General features: G+C 31.0%; 1 protein-coding gene across 5 annotated transcripts in view; it reads right to left on the bottom strand.

The window, feature by feature from the left end:
• LOC113519895 (ecotropic viral integration site 5 ortholog) overlaps nucleotides 1-21,445 on the bottom strand; it is a 33,731-nt gene that overhangs the window by 8,240 nt on the left and 4,046 nt on the right. For 2 of the 5 annotated variants that reach the window (XM_026905117.3, XM_026905147.3), the window contains exons 2-7: nucleotides 16,514-16,580; nucleotides 9,387-9,548; nucleotides 4,282-4,446; nucleotides 1,276-1,517; nucleotides 811-1,002; nucleotides 416-580 (exon numbers count right to left, since the gene is read on the bottom strand). In XM_026905117.3, the coding sequence (XP_026760918.1) occupies nucleotides 416-580; nucleotides 811-1,002; nucleotides 1,276-1,517; nucleotides 4,282-4,446; nucleotides 9,387-9,489 (867 nt within the window). In that variant the 5' untranslated portion in view covers nucleotides 9,490-9,548; nucleotides 16,514-16,580. Of the gene's footprint in view, nucleotides 1-415; nucleotides 581-810; nucleotides 1,003-1,275; nucleotides 1,518-2,250; nucleotides 2,379-4,281; nucleotides 4,447-9,386; nucleotides 9,549-16,513; nucleotides 16,581-21,445 lie in introns of those variants that run through there. The other 3 variants (XM_031911321.2, XM_026905140.3, XM_031911322.2) reach the window with 3 other exon arrangements.

The following is a 21,445-nucleotide window of genomic DNA, read 5'->3' on the forward strand; positions in this document are numbered from 1 at the left end:
ACTATAAAGTAATACTATAAAATTTCTAGATGTTGTAACGTCTTTTTTTAAAGTTTTATTATAATGTAAATAATAAATTGTATTTGACCTTGTACACAGTGAGTAATATACTTAAAAACTTTAGAATGGCCTGGTTCTATTGTTTGCGTGGGCTATTCTTTATTTGGGAACTAAAATATGTATTTGGCAACAAAGTTATTTAACGAATCACCGTTAAGCAAACAAAGATTGCCATATATTTATATTAAGTTATTAATATTTCTTATTATTCTAGAATCTATAAACAGGAGCTATGTAAATTGGTCCTGTAAACCACTGCAAGTTAACATAACAATTGAAAATTATGTGATCTCTGTTGATATGACTGCATATAATGTGAATAGCAATATAAAATTGATTGCTTTAAGTATTTTACCTGTGATTGGAAATGTACATGCAAATCTGGTAATAATTCTTGCACTAAATTCTCAAGCTGGAACATACACAAGCCAAGTTCTGCCATACTTGGTTTGAACATGTCGCGCATGCGGTGCTGTTGCATTATCTTAACTAGAACAGCGAAGGCTTCTTCTTCGGGCATCTAAAAAGATAATTTATTAAAAATATAAAGGATACGATATTATTAATACCCAAGTATTAGGCATATAATCGTTAGAAAAAGTAGAGAGAAATATATAGAAATTCATGCTAAACCTGTGTAATGCTATATTCGATTGCTACGCTTCATTAGATTCGATTTAGATATGATACCTGATATCTAAAGCGAATCTAATATAGTAACGATACAGTATTTTGATAAATGTAAGTCACCTGCATTAAAAGTAGACCAACTATAAACCCTGAGCCTTGGCAGTATCCAACTTCTCTATCGTGTAGAGAATAGGCCTTCATTACATTGAACAGCGATTCTTGGCCAAGTCCGTCTTTTTCTTTAAAAAAATCATGCTCAGGATACGTGCGTGCAATATCTCGCCGAATCACCTTCTCACAAGCTGATTTCGCCTGTAAAATAATAAACAGATTTAAATTTGGTGATGAACAAATAAAAAAAAAATAGAAAACTGTTGAATATATCGAATTTATAATTTATCTAAAGTATATTGGTATATGGCCTTGAAAATAGTAATAAAAATATTTCTTAGGAGTTTAATAAATAAATTGTGGTATTTACATATCTACAGATGAAAATAATAGGAAGTCTATATAAATAAGAGAAGGTATACCTATTAATACACAAGTATGGATATATAATTTAAATAATTTATGTTCGTTCACCTTGATGTAAGAGGCGTAGAGCTTTTTCTCTGGTGAGGTATCGACCCCGGCCAGTAACTGCCAAACAATTCCCCTGAAGTGATGGGGCACACCCTGGCGGACGAGATCTCTAACAAATTGATTCCGCCGCTTCCACTCCGTCTCCCAGTTACTGACGATACGACCCCACAGGGTCCACAAGTCTTCCTCACCATTACTGCTGCCACTGATACGTGAGTCCGCTTCATGGCTCGAACTTGTTGCTGTGTGTATAATATTTATAAATATTATAATTCTTAACTATACGTATACGGGTAATTTTGCATAGAGACTATACGATCTTCAGGATATAATTTTTTAAACTAAAGAACCTATTTTATGGTTTTATTATTGTACCTTTTTTGATTGTGGATGCGAAGGTACTTGTATTTGCTAACAGTATTTTACTAAATAGCGGCCGTTTGTAAGCAGAGGAAATACATAAATAGGAAATGGTGAGCAGAGTCATAATACCTAATTGAGAATGTATACTGTAATTATATTAACCGAGTGCACCATTGTTATAATATACTTATGTACTTTATCAGCAGGCATAAAATAAAAAAGTTACCTTTTTTTAAAAGGTATCTGGTAGGACTTAGTTAAAATTTGATACTACTATACTGTTGGTAATATAATACAAACATGTACAAATCAATTATTGAAATGTTTATGATTATATAAAAAAAAAGGTATAAAATTTTAAACCAGCGACGATAGATTTCCATTAATTTTAAGTAATCAAGATGTAGGTATTACCTACATTATATATCTAACCTATAATATATTGCTCAATATGAACCAATATCAAGTGAGAAATAATTGTACTGTGTATTACACGTTTACAATGTAATATAGTTTAAATTATTGAAGAACAATAACTAAAACCAATGCACGCGATAATAACTAAGTATTCGAGTTAATTCTTGTCCAATATATACATAAAATAGTACATACTTAAAGAAAGGTTTTCCAAAACGATCGAGAGGTAAAACTCTAACAAATTTTTATTGTACGAGATATTATTTGATTCATCCATTACATCTTCTAACACTGATATTATGTGCGACTAAAATGCGTTATACCTATAAATATTTGACATTTTGGTGATAAGAGATAAAGATAAGTACTCGTATAAGTTGGTGTCACCGGTACTGTTATTAATCTGTATTATAGCGCTACTTTTGTTTAGGAAGTCTTGAGTAGAAAGTACTCACGACGTAATTATTGTGTGGTAATTGAGGCATTGAGTAATACAGATTACAGCCAAACGAAGAAGCGTAAGTAGGTTTCGAGCCTAGCGCCTTCACTTGGTTTTTATGCTTTGAGCATCTTTTATAATGTACGAGAATTTAATATTTAACATCAAGTTCTTGTATTCAATGACTTTAATGTCTTGAAGTGGTAAAATTAAACGTGAGTATCTGTGATAGTCGTTGAAATAAAATACATGAGGAACGTAATACTGGACAGGCATTTGTAAAATGGACTACTGCTTCGGTTATTGTTTTCGTTACTGAGAAAAATTAAATCCAATCCAACTTAGAGCAAAACTTCAGTAGATTATAGCAATTTTTGGATGAATATTTTATATTGATAAAATGAAAAAAATCTACAACTTAGCGTACACGTGCTATTTTATTCGGATTAGGTAGGGTGACATTGCAATGTAAATTTTCTTTAATCATAACGAACGCTGAATTTCATTATGCTTATTTAAATCACATTTATTGTTTATGATTAGTAGTGAGACATCAATATTTATGACGTATGTACCCTTCATTCTATATAGTGATAAATATATAATCGAATATGAAGGTGCCTAAAAAGTTAGAAATAACAGTTAATTATGCAAAAAGTTATATAAGAATTAGATTTAAAATATTTTATAATATACTATAATATACGAGTACTATGTATTAATGCTGCGAGAAGCTGAAGACCGTGCAAAATGGAATAACATCATAAGAAGGGCAACGGACACCTTTCAAGGACACGACCTTCAGTAATGAAGAGGACGAAGAGATATATCTCGTATTAATGTATTTGACTAACAATGGATATGATATCAAATATCATCAACATTACGTTAAATTGAGAAAATTCAATTATTTATTCAAATCATCAATAGTTATTTACATAGTTACGAATGTGCTATTTAAGAATAAGTATATATATTATATTTTTATAATAAACAAAATGGAATTAAAGTTTCAAACTATTATAATGATAATTATGATAAATAATGTTAATAATATAAGGATGCAATTTGCTAACGCAGTAAATTATTTTTATTTAAAGTAATTATAACCGGCTACATATTGTATGATTATTGAAATTTTAGGTGTCTGTCAGAAAAAACTGTGCACATATTGTTGTAAATGCGCTGGACCTCGTAGACCGTCAAGTAACACATGAACAGTTCCTTCTAGCCGACGTCAATTACAATGCAAATGTTTTATAATATAAATCCTACATAGCGGTCATACACACTTCGGTGTACGTGAGAGAGGTTGCTTACGTAGACGTACATCATGTATAACTAGACCGAAGCGTGTTTGAGAGTAAACCCTTAAAGGCGAATGGAATCTAAATAGCCATTGTCAATTTCAAATATGAATAACCAAGTGGCCATTTTAGATACCCAAAACATGTGATAAGGACACACTTGTGAAAGCAGAATTGTCAAGTGTGCATATATTGCGTACGATCAGCTTTAGGTAAGATACATAAATTCACCGGTAGTCGATGTTTTATGATGCCTAGAATGGCAAACAAGCTGACGGCTCCCAGATAAGAAGTGGTGACCATCGCTTTTAGACATGAAAAGCAATGTAGACATCACAGGAGTGAATAGGAAGAAAATACTGTAATGCTTACAGTACTCCTAATGGGTTGCCATTCCTAAGGAGTATAGTGTGACTATGTATCCTATTTATTTCATTGCCATATCTCACAGTATCATAGTTGATAATATCTTGTACTCACCGGAGGCGAGTGATATTTGCGAAGTGTCTGAATTCTTGCGGCTGTGCACGTTGGTCAGCGAGGCGCTTTTCGCGTCCGCTTCGATCCTACGGTTTTCCTCTTCCAGCTTGGCGAGCAGAGCCCGCTCGGGCGTCGATATTATATCACTATCTTGCACGCGGCAGTCTGCGTGCGGAATAAACATTTGTGTAAAAATTACAATAAAATAAAGTATTAAGTACCTACATACAAATTTCTAGATTTTGATAACGCATTTTGGAGATATGTGTTGTGAAATCAGAATTTATTACAAGTTTACAATTGAATATAAACCCTTAATTATTTGCAATTGTAACATTTTACAAAAGTAGATAGGTATTAATATTTTATAATTTAAATAGTTTACAAATGACTTGGGCGAATTCTCATCATTTTAATGTTTATCGACTTGTATTGAAATTTTTTTTATAAAATTTTATGGTATTTAGTTTTTTCATACATACATACATAAATTTATTTCGCGCATTTTTCGTTAAAGTAGGCTTAAATAATAGGATATATTTGAAACATAGTCTTAGTAATAACATTTTATAATTCGCGTTTTTAATGTTATCCTAAATAAAATACAAATCAACCCTATAACTTTTAATCTTTTATTGATTTCGATTATTGAGTTTTCATTTCATATATCCCAGAGATATAAATCATCCATCTTAAGAGGTTAATTAGATTTTAATACGTTATGAAACATATCAATAAAAACGTTTAATAAACAATTTTTTGGGTTATTTCAACTATTTGTATATACTTATCGGTGACTTAACCGTCATGACTATGTTGTATCATTTTTATAAATGTGTATAATTCTTCTGTACGTATGTCACTTAACTCGTACTAAACTGCTGGACTTTTATTAATGATAATATTTTGTATGATTCGCAATTATACCCGACAGGTGGTACTGCGATAGAGTTCCGAGCAACGTATGTTGGATCCGCTAGTATTTAATACATTTATTTATATAAGTACCAAAATTCTAAAAGTTTTTGTACTTACCAAATTTACTTAATTTGATTCGAGTTCAGTTTTCATTACTCGCTTCAAGTTTTGCTAATATATAGAAAGGTTATTTTTAATAAATGGGAATTTTATTATTATTTTATAATTTAATCATAGATTTTGAAAGTCCGAATAGTAGAAACTGTACAATATTTATTATCATTGAGCTATGAAGGCAACAAGTTAATTAGCATTCGCGTGACTACTATTAATTATAGATAATAACTGCGTACAGACAATAAACACTGTGCTAAATTAAATGAAGTTAATAATATTGTTTGTAGTTTCCAGGTTATGATTCGTATATAGGTGTATTAACATATTACGGCGTTTATTTGTAATGAATATAATAAATATTTTAAAAATTTTATAGATTTAAAAAAATGTATCACCTTACTGATAAAGCTATTTTAACTAGTAGCATTCATCTTTGTTACTTAGTTCTGTCTATCCCTATTATTAAAAAATAAATAAACACATATTGAATTTATTGCAAAGATCTAGATTTATTAGATATTTTTATGGACACGTTAGGAGTGGATTATTTTCATACACATTGGAACTCTAATGTGTATCAAAACAATACCAATTTAAATTTAACTGAATCTAAGGCATCATTTCTCTGAAGTTATCTCTAAAATTAAAATATGATATAACAGTGAAATCTTTACTCTAAGGACAATATTAACTAAATTTCTAAAAAAGTATTAAAAATTTTGTTTAAGATGGTCTATAAATTATTAATTTAAAATATTAGGTTAAGAAAAAGAGAAATGGTGTCATAGAATAATTCCTCCACTACATTTGAGTACACATACTTTGAGTACATCAAATCTAAATAATTTTGACAGTTAACAATTACACTAAGTGGTAATTTAACCGATATAAGTATTAAAACATACTTATATAAATTTATTATTGAAAAGATTTTTGTTATTACCCTAAAAAATGAACGTGATGAGTTCGTTTATAAGTACCATCTATCTGTTCGTTTTTTTATTAAAACACAGATTTGGGAATAATTGGAACCATAAAACCATAAAATAATTACGATGTGTGTATATTTTTCAATATTACTATATGTATAAATATTGACATTTATATTATCCAATAAATATTATAAGTCAAATATTCTAATATATATATTTACACAACATGAAATAACAACAAAGATATTTACACAGATAAATTAGACATTCGTATATGGAACTTTATTTCAGTAGTAAAGTTATGAATACGAAACAAAAATATTTGCAGTGGTCATAGAGGATAAGAAAACGATAATGATAAGCACGTTATTAGTAAATACCACTGTAAATAAAATTGCTCTTCGTGTATGTAGATTTCAGATATTAAAAAATAATATAAACTCCACCGAAAATCGCTATAAAGACGTTAAAGGAAGAACATGAATAATAAGTTGTTCATGTTGGTCATTGAAAAGGTCACAATTTGCAGATCATCAAATGTTAATAGTAAGATATTGTAGGGATCAGATCAGATAATAATTAACTAATGTTAGTATTTGTTAGAAATAAATTTAATTATTTATGCTAATTTCTATACGTCTACTTAATATATGAACAAATAATTTTGTAGTAATAAAAATTATTAAAATTTTAATCTGTAGCTGCATCATATCCTCGGCATAGCTGGTGAGTAACATATAAACACTGCTCTTAACCATTAAACTACTGCTTCCGTAAGTTGGACTTCCAAGCCTAGCTGTGACTAAAATATTGCAAATTACAGCTCTTTTCATTCATAGATTAGACGCTTTGCATGGAAGTCCCCCTTTTTATACCTCCAACAGTCTTTAAAACATGTTTAATTATTTGTTAATTAACCCATTAAATATTATTAAAAAAAAATATTACAATTCAACTTGATCCTGGCTATAACTTAATAAAAATTGTTAGTACTTAACACCTATAGGATCAAAATTAAGACACATTCCTTCCATAATTAATACGAAAATAATAGTGAAATATCAAATTTAATTATAACTAACATATTAGATAATATAATAATATATTAGATATACAATAAATTTAATTTCTTCGCAGTGGACTGGTGTTGGAGACAATGGTCTACATCTGATGTACCTAAACCTAGTATTATTACGTGCTACCTAAACAGTTTCAGATACTACAAAAATATTAAAAGGCTATTGCTGTAATTAAGTTATATAATCTTTACTTTTACAGAGATCAGACCGCTATGAGTTCTGGAATAGGATACCAAAATGTTGAAATTAAAAGCGAATCTTAGTCAGCATAGTAGTTTTCAGATTCTGTCTAATAGTTCATAGTTTTGATCTACAAAAAAACTGAGTTTAATATAGGAGTAAACACTACGAACTATAAAAGAAATCATCTAAATCGATTCAAAATTCGAAAAGAGCAACATATTCCTACATAAAAAATACTCTAACCGATAAGCGTCAGCTTTTTGTAGTGCTGAACAGCATTAATATAATCCTGAAGATATTTGAGGCTATCAGGATCGTTGTACGGTTATGATTCATGCAGTAACAAACCAAATTGAATAGATTTTAAATGATGAGATAATAATCTATCATTTCATTTAATTAATCATTTATTAATATTATTATTTTAAACGACATTATCGAATAATTACGTGTATTTATTTATTTATTTATTAAGAATCTTACTGATATAATACAATTGTAATTACACGATGTCTTTACATTGGAGACAATTATATAAAAATGTATGAGGGGTCTTAAGCTGTTTGTCTTATTTAAGGCCGAAACAATAATTTTTTACCGACATCAAAAAGAAGGAGGTTCCTAATTCGGTTCTATTTTTTTTATTTGTTACCTCATACATAAGTACGTCTGTTCTAAATCGATTTAGATTTTTTTTATTTGAAAAGATACTCTGATACACACAGAAAATTGGTCGAATACAAATTTTATAAATATCGGTAAAGTATTTTAGTTTTTAAATTAAAATAACTGGGTTGGTCACAAATGAAGTCGGTTTTTTTTGTGGAACACGACCTTTAATTATTTAAAATGTTGTTTGTCTGTCAGTCTGTATGTATGTTTCAGCATCACACAAAAGCAGCTACACAAAATTGGTTGCAGTTATCAGAGTTGTATTCGTGAAGGTCTAAGTTAAAATCTGGTATACTCGTATGTTTTAACTTGATACACCATATAAAAGTGGTCTATTTCATTGGTTTTTTATCTTTGAAATTACGCGTACGAAGTAGCGGGTAAAAAGCTAGTAAGTAATTACTAATTATAAAAAGTCCGTTTTTTGTACCCGATATTTTTTTTTTCTAATAAATAACCCAATAAATAATAAATAAATGAATTGTAACAATTCAAAAGGGTGTAAAATTATTTATTTTTCAAAACATAAAAAATTCGCTGTTATATTAGAAATAAAAATAATTATGAATACCGGCATATCAGTTGAGTTGAACCTTCAGGTGCATATTTTTTGTACTTAAGATGTATTTACGAGTAGTATGAAGTGACCTATAAAGATATAATTAAGGAGTACATACATAAAAATTAGATCCGTTCATCTATTCTCATCTGATTCGTGACTAACATGTCCATGTAATGTGCTCTGGCTGTAATCGTCATAATGGGAAATCGAGACATATTTAGAACTTTTAATACTATTTTGGCTAAAAGTTTAATACGTTTTCTGCCAACGCGGTCAGTGCTGATCGACACGGCCTGGACAGGAAACTGCTTTTTTTTCTCGGCATAGAACGTGTTAAGGTTTATTATTCTTAATATACTTTCTTAGTAAAAATTCAATTTAGTGAACAATATTAATAAGTAAACAATTCACTAAACATTATAACATACCGCTTAAAATATGAGTTTAGTCATAATAGTAATACGTTTAGTGTCACTAATGGAGAATAGAAGCAGCGAGTTGGGCACATTACGGCGCTAATGTGAAGCTGTAAGTTTGGTTAGATTATGTTAGTATGAATGTACGCAGACTTCACCAATGTATAACGATGCAAGCATGATATGTACACGTGCGTTAGTGACAGTTATTTTGAAACCAACAAACCGTCCAGAGATGAGATAGCCGATTCTGTATTACTAGCGATCGATGATCTTGGGGTCCCGACGATCCCGGCTGGTGTGTCTCTCGCTTCGGCATCCACCTTCATGACTCAGGTGACCCAGGTTCTGCCATATAGGACACTCCCTCTTCTCTGCGTGCTGCTCTCTGTACCAGACACGCGTAGTCACGCCATCAGCTCCACACATCACCAAGTTTATAATTTCCTTGTGTCATTTTATTGAAGTTATCGCTTTACCCATAGTGTTCATATATAAATATGATATATGTATATATCATTAAATAACATTTATATTAGCTTTTAAAGAAAAGAAGTAGTGTACCCAACATACCTACTACTATCCATTTTGTAGAACTAGGTACTATTTATTGTTCCTTAACAAGCTTTAGTATTGACGGACAATAAACAATACTACATTTTTTTTTTTTCATTTGGTAAGTGATATATTCAGTTTATTTAGGTTTGGAAATTGTAGTCATATTAAAGATAAAGGTATATAAGCAATATTGTCACATCTATATACCATACGGCACTATTACTGTAAGATGTCATGTAAGTTAATTTATTTAGTCTTCATATGAATATAATTTACATTGCTTACAGATAAAGTGTGTGTTGATATAACTATTGTGTTTTGCCGATTGATATAGTCAGCCAAAGTGGCCTTTAAATATGCTGGTAAAGCACCGCAGATATCGAGTTAGAAATAATAGGGTAAATTATAATCGTTATGAGAAAAATAAAAAATCTATGTTACATATTTTAAAAACTATAGACATTTAAAAAAATCTACACTGTCACAGGACAGTTTTTCACTCCTGTTACTACAGATACGAACTTTATTAATATTTGTATATTGTTTTATAATCCGCGCATACTTCTTCTTTAAATTCTGGCCTAAAATTTAAAGTCAACTGCTATAGTTTGTGATTTTTTGCTCAACCAAAAATTCAAATGATTACCCAGTTTTAACTGACCATACTAAAAAATGTACTAGTCAAGTTCGGTGAGTAACTTTAAAAGTTAGTACATTTAACAAGGATTCTAAATTAGTATGACATTTGGTAATTTATTTCATATAATGCAGACTTGTTCTTTAGTAAAAACAAGTTTCGGACATATTTTTCTTACTTATTTAAAAATGATTCAAATGTACCCGTAGCTTTCCTCAAGGCGGTAACTTTTAAATTTCCAGTTGGAATGAGAAGGACAATGTCATTTTAGGAAATGTAAGCCAGAAAGATATTGACGCTACTGAATTAAACGTTAATAATTTGAATACTTAGATTTATTAAACGCACAGCTATTGTTTAACATAAATTATTTGGATGACAACAGATGTTCAATTTGTCTTCCTAAATGACAAGTTCGACAACTTTTTTAAAAAAATCGGGTTTACTAACAAGCGAATCTTCCGCTGTTAACAAATTCAGCTGCTTCCGTTAATCTTTATCGTAGCTCAGTTAAACTTTCAATTGGCTTTAAATTAACATTTTCTTTTATCGGTTCACAGAAAAAAAAAATCTAATAGTCTGGTGAACGGGTTGGCCACGAGATTATACCAGACCATCTTAACCATCTGCCCGGGTATTCATCATCAAAGCATTCTCTTACTGTGATGGCATAGTGTGCTAGACAGCCGTCGTGCTGGAACTACATGTCCCTGTAAATATTTAGTGGTATGTCTTCCAATAGATTTGATAAATCACTTTGTAAAAAATTCAAGTTCACCATTTAACGTCAAAAGGACCAGTTACTTTTTTTATTGAATATTCTGGTTCACATGTTCATTTTAAACCAATACTGTAATCTATGTTGTGTCATCAATTTTGGATTTTTTACATGCCATTCGTGTAAGTTACGCAGGTTCATGTAACCATCTTTTTAGAAGTCGATTGATCGGACCATAAAATTTTCTCAAAGAATTGCGAATCTTCCCGGTATCTTGGTAATATTGTTCGACAAAAAAAGAACCTGGAATTGATAGTTCCGGGGTAGCAGACTTTGTACGTAGTACGCGTGGAGTAAATTTTTTTGCAAATTCGATGCGCTGTATTTTTAGGTATTCTTGTATACAATTGCACTATTGCACGTACTGAAGCAGGCACTCGAATCTTCTTCAACAGCTTCTAGTACTATATCCTGATAAAGAAAGGAATATCTTCCTTCACGTTGTGTTTGGCTTGGCAGCCGACCCTCTGATTCGTATAACGAGCTGTATTTGGGAATCTTCACAATAAAGTCTAGCTCACTAGTAACGCTAGTAGCGCTCGCATTGCATCTACATTCTCCGTATATGAGGCGCATTCTTGAGTGGTATACGCAGGCAAGGTGGCACTACACAATCACAGAGCATTGATCGTCAAAGAAACTAAACAATCCGAATCTAAATCACAAGCAATCGAGACCAATAAATGAAGCAAAAGTAGTAAGTACGAAATCAACATGAACGAATACAGAAAGATGTTCAGAAAACGAAGAAGAGTAACGTACTGATATATAGATACTGATATATAACGTACTGACGTATAGATCTATATTGTGTGCGCAACAGCAAATAACTAGCAACACTATCTGTATCTCTCACATTTTGTAAAATGACTCTCTCCATCCCTATCACGTTAGCGTCACTATCTGTTTCGCTCGCACTTCCTAAAATGACATCGTTCGTCTCACTTTAATTGAAATTTTAAAATTTACGGCCTTGAGAAAAGCCGCTGGTACATATGAATCATTTTTAAGTAGGAATAATTTGTACAAATCAGGTTTTTATTGGAAAAAATAAAATTAATAAAATACCCGCAATTTACGAAATAAATTAGCAAGTGTCATACCATTTTGGCATCCTTATTAAATGCGTCAAGATTTAAAGTTATTTGCTAAACTTGCCCAGTACATTTTTTTCGGGCAGTCAAAACAGGAACAATTATTCATTTTGAATCTTTGGTTGGACAAAAGGTGATCTTTACTTCTGAGCTAGAGCAGTTGACTTCAAATTTTAGGGCAGAGTTTAAAGAAGTATTCAGGATTACAATTATCATGATCATCATCATCTTCCTACCCTTATCCCAATTATTATTTGAGGTCGACGTAATATGGTTTTATCCATATTACAAATGGATTTGGCTTATAGTTTTACGACCGACCGCCTGCCTGACGATTCTGTATTCGGGATTACAATACAGAATAAAATTATATAAGTTCATATTTGTACAAGAGTGTAAATATCGTCACAGGTTGTATGTAGATTTACTCGATTTTTTCTTTTTCGTCTATAATTTATAAAATATGTAATTTAGATTTTTTTTATATTTCTGATAACTATTATGACTTAGTCCAGGAGTTGGCAACTTTTCAAGTCGGAAGAGTAATAAACTACATCTTATTAAATTTTAAAGTTTTTAAAGAGCCACAAAAATTTTTCTTGCCAACTATAAATAGAACTTACTTGTATAAATAAAGTTTGTTACCTAATCCTCGTTAAACTATTCAGAACGACTTCTTTTTTTTATATAAATTAAACAATATTTGTGTATGGAACTAAAGAGCCGCAGCTTCACATCCAAAGAGCCGCATGTGACTCGCGAGCAGCAGGTTGCTGATTATGATTCCTAATTTAGCCTGTTACACGATTCCGACTTGACGTCGACTTCTGGGACACCCTGTATAGTCTATTTTGTAATATGGTAACAAATATACTTGTTACTATAAGGTTTACCTTTATTAGGTTCTAATAAGATTTTAATCATTAGTTACTTGCACTGGACCCAAAGTATGCACAAAATGACTGTAATGGAATGAAACTTGATTATATTGAATCCTAACTAACGAGTTTTAAGTTGATATAGGCCTTAAATAAATCGCACTTTCTAATACACTAGAATTCGGACAATATATATGAATTTTATAAATTTAATTTTTATAAAATTCATATACACGTATTTACATAACATATACCTGTATAAAGATATCTGTTATATATCTTTATACAGGGCATCTGCAGGAAATATAATTTGTACATTCTAGATTAAATAACAAAATAATCAACATTTTGATACTAATTGGTTTATATTTTTTTGCACATTAGCGGTAATATTTTAAAAGTACCTAATTACCTAAGTATCTATTTTCTCCAAAGCCATTTATATCTTTGTTTCAAGTAATATTTTCATACCTATTATAGAACCATTTAATTAAACATGCACAAACAGATGGATGATCATTAATTAAGTGTCAACAACTTGCAATCACAAAACACATATCGCGGTTAAGTTATAAAAATGCAATATATGAGTTAAAACAAATAATTTAGCAGCGGTATTGAAACGAAGTTTTGTTTTGATGAAAACACACTTGTAGGTGAAAGTCGGTAGACTGATCCACGCGCTCGACGGTCATCCGCCCACTAAGCATGAAGGCCGAACGTTCGTCACATCACATGTATACAAATTGTACATAGCGAACCTCAAACTAGCCAGCCGTGTGGTGCGCACAACGCACGCCGCCATCGCTACCACCGCACTATGGCACTATGCATACACAAGGTGCGGCGCGCTGTCTGTGTATGACGCACAAAGTACGGTATAGCCAACGACAGCAATATAAAAATACAACAAATTCATTGGCCAAATTATAAAAAATTGTAACTTGACGTTGTCCATAGATAGGAGAGGTTTTATTAAGATCAATAGAAGCCATAATAATATTTTTTTGAATTTTTGTTTGTCTGTCTGTGTATTTGAGCCGAATTGGAAGCTATTTTCACAATATTCTTGAAGGTCTAATTTAAAACCTGATGAAAGTTTTATTTTGATACGCCATCTAGATGATACACAAAGGAAATAGCAGGCAACAACTAGTGTATAATACATTAGACAAATGTAAGTCAATAATTAAACACAGTCTTCAGATTCCATGAAATTAATATGGGGTCAACAAAGTCAATTCTTTAGATTAAACTTTCATAAACATTCATAAAGATATCTATATGTATTTGTAGGTGTAACCTACACCTACAAAATACATACAGTCGATTTGGGAAATTTCTTATTGAAATTGGTTTAAAAAACCTGTAGAGGAAACATTGAAATATTTACACATATTTCATGTACATTATTTACGTTACTAATAAATTTTTTTGCAAAGGTATTATTAAATATTATTACATATACAAGTTTAGCAATAAGTAATTCTTAACCCTAAGATTCTATTTGAATTAGGAAAAAATATGTCCTAATAAGTATAACATTATTAGTTTGTTTGCATTTGGGCGTATATAAATATATACGAATATACATGGTAGAAATATGTCATGTAAATACTAAAAATTAGGACTGAGATATTGTGTGAAAGTTTAAGAGTGTTTAAAAATTTCCGTCCATTCCAAAACAATAGTCGCAATAAAAATATAAATTATTTCGATAAATATGTAATATATATAGAAAACCAGCGTTTTCTTAGTTATAATACTTAAAACTTATAAACAGGGTGTGTATAATTATTAATGGGCTGTATAAATTAGTCTAAGAGTAGTAACACTGATTTAAAGTATTATATACGGTGTAAAGCTTTACTGATAGTCCTAGATACAAATGGGTTCAATTTCGTTTATCTACCTAAAAATGAAAGAGACTATTAGGTCGTTACCCTCTAGGGTGTGCGTCGACAGAGACAGACTGGGTGTAACAGCGAACCGATGATAGCAATTTACAAATTGGAAAAAATCTGTATACGTTTTGTACAGATTTTATTAAACGTACATAATAATATGATGTAATATTTATCTAAAGAAAGGGTGGGTGACGATAACTTTGCATCTGAGATGGTCTACTTATGGTATGAAATATTCATAGTCACGCATATTTTTTCCTTGGTTATATTATACGGTTATATGATACATAAAAGATGTTGAAAACGCAAAGTTAAATTGTAATAAAAAAATATTGTAGAACGTTTTTATTATTAAGAAAAATAAATTCTTTAATGTAAATATAGTCCCCACTTTTCCCTTTACAAGTGACAAAATGGAACTTGATATTCATCCTAATTTTGTTTAAACAAGTGGAAAAGCACTCAAGGAACATTGGGAATACCGACGCTTGGTGGGCGCTTGTATTGACTTTGCCGACGATAAACAAATCAGGTTACCGTCCAAGTTTGTTTTGTTACTCCTAAAATCTTTATCAGAATAACTCGATAGCAATTTCCATTTGATGTAATACATTTAATCTTTTAATTAAATTGCAGTGAAATTGTTCACGTAAAACTTTACAATGTTAAAATATTTGTATTTCTTATAATGAATTTTTATTATTTATTAATTACTTAAATTTAGATTCCGCTATTAGTCTAATTATTATTAAATTATAAATAGTATTTAATCAATTTTGAACACAGTTGGCCAATTGGAAATAAATATTTTATTGTTAAAATTTCTTTCAGCGATGCACTGTTTTTTCAGTTTATGATGCACTTAAGAAAGCATCTTGCTTCGAAAACTGAGAGAAGTGCTCAGGACTAACGAGTAGGTAGCTAAATATAGTCAGCAGATACATCATTGATTCTAAGAGCCAGTTGCAATTGAAAGATATGCTCTTAAGATATTACAAATAATATCTGTAACGTAATTTTAACACATAAAGACATGCGATATTGTGTCTGTAAGTAAGTAAATAAGTTTTCAGCATAATATAAGAGTATATTAAACTGATACTAAGGACATACTACAGGAGTGTTTTTATAACACGGGGTGCACAATAGAAGCTATTTCAACTGTACTACTTACTATGACATTTTGAAATAAGCGAAATATTTTTATTATATGTATATTATATAAAGAAAGTTACTTTTAACATTTATTTATTGATAAACAATATTAAACGAAGTAGTTGCTAAAATGCTTTACCAGTATCAGTAAAATTTAATATTGTTTAGAAATTTGCATATTTTTTAAAACCTGCAATTTAATATAAATACTAAGCTAAATCATATCTAATGGATAATGGAAGGGTGAGTTGCTAATAAAGTGTTATAAATAATTTAATATAATTATAAATTTAATAAATAAATAAAAACTAAAATAAATTTATAATTTACATAGATTTTTAATTACCTTTTATTAAAAGTGCAAAAGCTGATGTTGTTGTACACGTCACCACTGGCGCTGGTTCAAACATTAACTGGAAAAATTAAATAATATTTTGTTACAAATATTCTGCACTTTCGATTATTATTGATATTATAGTATAATATAACAGTCATTTAAAAGTTTTAAAAATATAGGGTGAAATGGTTCCAGAAGCAGTAATCTCACAATATTCCTGTATATATGTACACACATACTATTACTAGGTATAAAAATAAATCTTTCGTCTCTCTTTTTTCCCCTAATATATAGAGTCACAATAGAAAGTTGTGGTAAAGGTATTTGAGTTAGAAAAAATATGGAATCAACAATCTCTGATAAGTTAAATCTTACAAATAACGTCTTAACGCTTAATTCAGTGATTCTCAACCTTCTTTTTGTTGCGGCACATATTTAACGATTTCAAAATTTGGCGGCACACAAAGAAAAAGATAAAAATTATTTACTTACTACAACACACTGCATAAATAGTTTATGACAAAAATTTTAAATATTTGCAAAATTTGGCGGCACACTAAAGTGCCGCGGCACAGTGGTTTAGAATCACTGGCTTAATCAATTACAATGAAATTTATAATATACACGTATTATAAGTATGGTAAGGAAAAGATTATAATCTACTTTTTATCCCGGTCAGTATTCAAATCACAGTCACGTGGACGAAAGTGTGCCTGTAAAAGCTAGTAAGATATAAAATTTATTGGTGGAGATTTCAACAATGGTAAATATCATATATACAGTGAACTGTACATACTATGACATAACTTTCGGTAACACTAATAATTCTTATTCAGTAGTTTTTGTATAATAATACTTTTATGTGTGAATTTCACGATGTAATATGATATAAATTAGTAACTGCATCCATACTTTGCATGACCATCATAAAAATTGCTCGGTTTCATGCCAAATACAAAGGTATGCTAAATTTCATGATGATATAGCATGCTATATCGTCATGAGATTTACAATTCAATTAACAAGAGACAGAGATAGAGAGAAGTCCAAGTTAATTATACTGAGTCATTAAGTTTAAACTGCAGAAGTTAAAAATATGTAAGTACTCAGAAAAAAAAAATTGTTCATAAGGAGAGATTCGACCCAACAGTAGAATGTTAATTGATAATTATGGTATAGTACTAATGACTACTTAATATTTAATAAGATTCAAAGTGTAATTATACAATAATATATAGCCTCCTTCTGTTTTATTTTATTAGCTAAAAATATGAATATCTCATATATATCAATATTTATTTATTGCCGGTGTGTATGCAACACGAGCTTTAATGCTAGCGAGTGGTTCATTTTCAACATACCATTCTGAATGCATGTAGATAAATGGACGTCTCGTTATGAATCCATGTTTAATTAGACTTTTAGCCATGCACTAGATAACATGAATATAGAGTGAACGATGCTTGATTCTTCATACTTTTCAAGTGAAATTGCGATTATTATTTATTATCCACAAATCAAGGATTTTTTTAATTAATAGTAATGAAATGGTAACCCTGCCTGTGCGAACGGTATACGTTGGCGGGACACCAGTGAGAGGTGATAGGTGAGGATGGAAAGACAGGTCAGTTGGTCCATCGTGATGAATACCTACACCTAGAATTTTGCACGATGGTTTCCAGGGGCACTATGTGGAGGTTGACTTGATAGCGTATATTGCTAGTCCACATTATTAACAACCTGCTTCCCTATTAAAGAATTAACATGATATTAATATAAATTAAAAAATATTATACATAGAATCGATTTCTTTATATTATATAGCAATGTTTTGTTTCTCTTCTTATTCGGTAGGCGGTATCAAGAAAAACCTTGAATTAGATATGAGTACATTACAAAATTTGAATATTTACATTAAGGGATTGTATGCGAGTGTATGCTTGCGACATAACTAGACTGTAACATGTCTGTTTTGATTTTTCTCGTATGTGCACTAAAGGAAATATGTCTATCGACAGATTAACTTGACACTTTTCTAGGGGAGTGGGTAGTACTAGTCATTCGTCATACAAAAGTCGTTTGCTTGGGTACCTCTGTTCCATTCGTGTTTCAACCGTAACACAGTTGTATTTGCATGGCTGTGTTTCGTTTTGAAGGGTGGGATATGGCGTAAATTTACAGGGAACAGAGGAATAACATCTGAGTCCTCAGGAATGGCAATGCATGGGGTATCATGAGCGAAACAGTATACTCTTTTATGTCCATGGTACTGCTCATGTCTATAGGCGACGGTTACCGCTTTCCATCAGGTGGACCGTCAGTTTGTTTGCCATTCTAAGTGGTATAAAAACATTCTTTCAGGTGCACGTGCGAAAGTAGATCCTTTATTTTAAATTATATTCTCACTACAACTTACATGACAGGATGTAATTTTTACCAGCGTATTTTTTTTTATAAGTAGGTGAAATTAAAATGCTTTACGTTACCTAACGATGGTTCCTAAGAGCGACCGCGTAGAGTTCGACTTGATAAGAAATATTTACAACTATGGGGCTGTTAGTTCCAACTACTAATAATTATTTGTAGTTGGAACACTTATATAAGTAATCAAGTTAGATAATAACAATAATAGTCATGAGAGCGTTGTAGTCGTGGTTTAGCATTCCTATTCGTGGGCCGGGCTCAAGAGTGGTAATGGTGACGAAAGTCATGGACTAGATTTTTTGAAATACATAATGTTCCATTATATTTTTATTATAATATTTAATTACATGTTATGTATAAATATTAACTAATGATTACTGATACATTAATTACTGTTCTAATTTTAATGAACTCTATGAGAGAAAGGCTTTAAATATTAAATAAAAAAAAATTACATCGTCGTATATTACTAGCGCTCCAAGTGGGTAGACATGCGTGACTCATGGCCTGGTCTGACAACTTCTAGCGTTCTTGATACTATCTTATTTAGACGCATTCATATTATAAGGTAGAAATTGATAAATAAGTATTGTATAAAATTGAAAATTTGCATTTAAATTATGTCGATTAGTGTTATGAATAGATTATGTTACACATTTATATAAACTACATTAAAATAATTCCATGCGTGCTTATGGGAGAACAGGCACTGATACATAGTATGATGATTTAATTGATGACATTATGACCTTGTTCATATGATATTGTAATCTGGTTCATTACTATTTTATACAGACTAGACAACTGTAAATTGGTTTGGGCAAACTCGGTAGAATTGGACCACTTAGAAAAATTGCTATAAATAGCTACCTATTATCCAATATTATGGAATACCAGCAAGAGTATTGGATAAATAGGTAGGATAAATCTTGATAGTCATATATCAATGGTTAAGTATAGTTTCCACTATAAATTCTATCTTCCCAAATTGTTCAGTTACATGTTACTATATTTTGTTTTGTTATTTAAAATGTTAAACTCTCTAATAAATATTTATACTATTACAGGTAGGTACTTTTAACGAGATAAACCTTTTTGATATAACACGCATAGTGGCTGCCAGATAGTAAGCAGTTACCGTTATTTGTATGCCTGCAATATTACGATAGATATAGTTATGACAATATTATAGACCTGCTGTCTACTAATAGTATTGGAAATTAGGTGCATATTAATATTAAATAGTGTGGGTCTATTAACCTAGCCTGTTATACAAGGGAAGTATTTTAGTGTCTCTTAAAGACTATATCAATTTAATATTTCGCATTCATTTTGGAATTAAAACGAATATGCAAATTGTTCACTTAGTTCGTAAAGACTTCATATTGTGTTGCGTTAAACACCTGTTTAACTAATATTGTTTTAATAATACCATTATCGACGTAGCGAGATTGTTCGGGGCCATCATTACATCGCAACACTGAGTACATCGACCTAGTTGCCGTCCCGTTTCGATTCGCTAGCGGACAATAGTGCCGTCTCGTATATGAACGATTTAAATTTTTCGTGTACATACATTGCTTTTTCTCTGTTGATAAGTATTTCCGCACGCTTGCAGCCGCTATTGTTACTCGAGCTCACGCAACAATGACGAGTTAGCTGTATATAAGCAATACAGGTACAAAAGATACCATGTCACGACATTGACAAAAAAAAAATTCAAATGCCTCGTGTATATGTGTGCCGTGTGTAAATGCCTCGTATATGTACATATATTATGTATGTTAGTCGTTATCCACGGGTTTGCCCGTGTGCCCTCATATCTCTGTTTTTCGTGGCAGCTTTAGAAAATTACTTTCTTATGCTCTCTAAGTTATATACATACATACATACATAAAGGATAATTTATAAAAAAATATTGGCTTTCAGACATTTTCAGCGATAGAGATAAATATGTAAAGGGAAAGAGAGAGAGAGAGAGAGATAGAGAGAGAGAGAGAGAGAGAGATAGAGAGAGAGAGAGAGAGAGAGAGAGAGAGAGATGGAAAGAAGGGGTTTTTTTATGGATGATAATGGAATGGTAACCACTCCCGCGCTATCGGTATACATCGGCGGGGCACCAGTGAAGGATGATAGGTGAGTATGAAGCAGGTCAGTTAGCCCATCGTGACGAATTCAACAAGAATTGTTCACGATGGTTTCCAGGGGGAACCACGTGGAGGTCGACCTAATAAAGCATATTGCTAGCAATAGGGCTGTCAAACTCCATTTCTAATAATCCCTTTCCCCCCTAGAGAGAAGGAATTAGAGAGGGAGAGAGGGGTCGAGAGAGGAGGGAGAGAGGGATATTTTTTAGAGCCGTAATAGGTAAAAGGATGACATTCATCTTAGAAGTTCAAGTAATTTTAACTTTTACGACAAATGTGTATGTATGTAAGGTCATTTGAATAACTGTGCTTATACATATTTCTTGTATTAATTGACCAAAGTTTCGTACACTACGCGGATATAGTACAT

This window comes from Galleria mellonella, unplaced genomic scaffold (genome assembly GCF_026898425.1).
Source record: "Galleria mellonella isolate WM207_F2 unplaced genomic scaffold, CSIRO_AGI_GalMel_v1 utg33, whole genome shotgun sequence".
In the NCBI taxonomy this organism is placed as follows: Eukaryota; Metazoa; Arthropoda; class Insecta; order Lepidoptera; family Pyralidae; genus Galleria; species Galleria mellonella.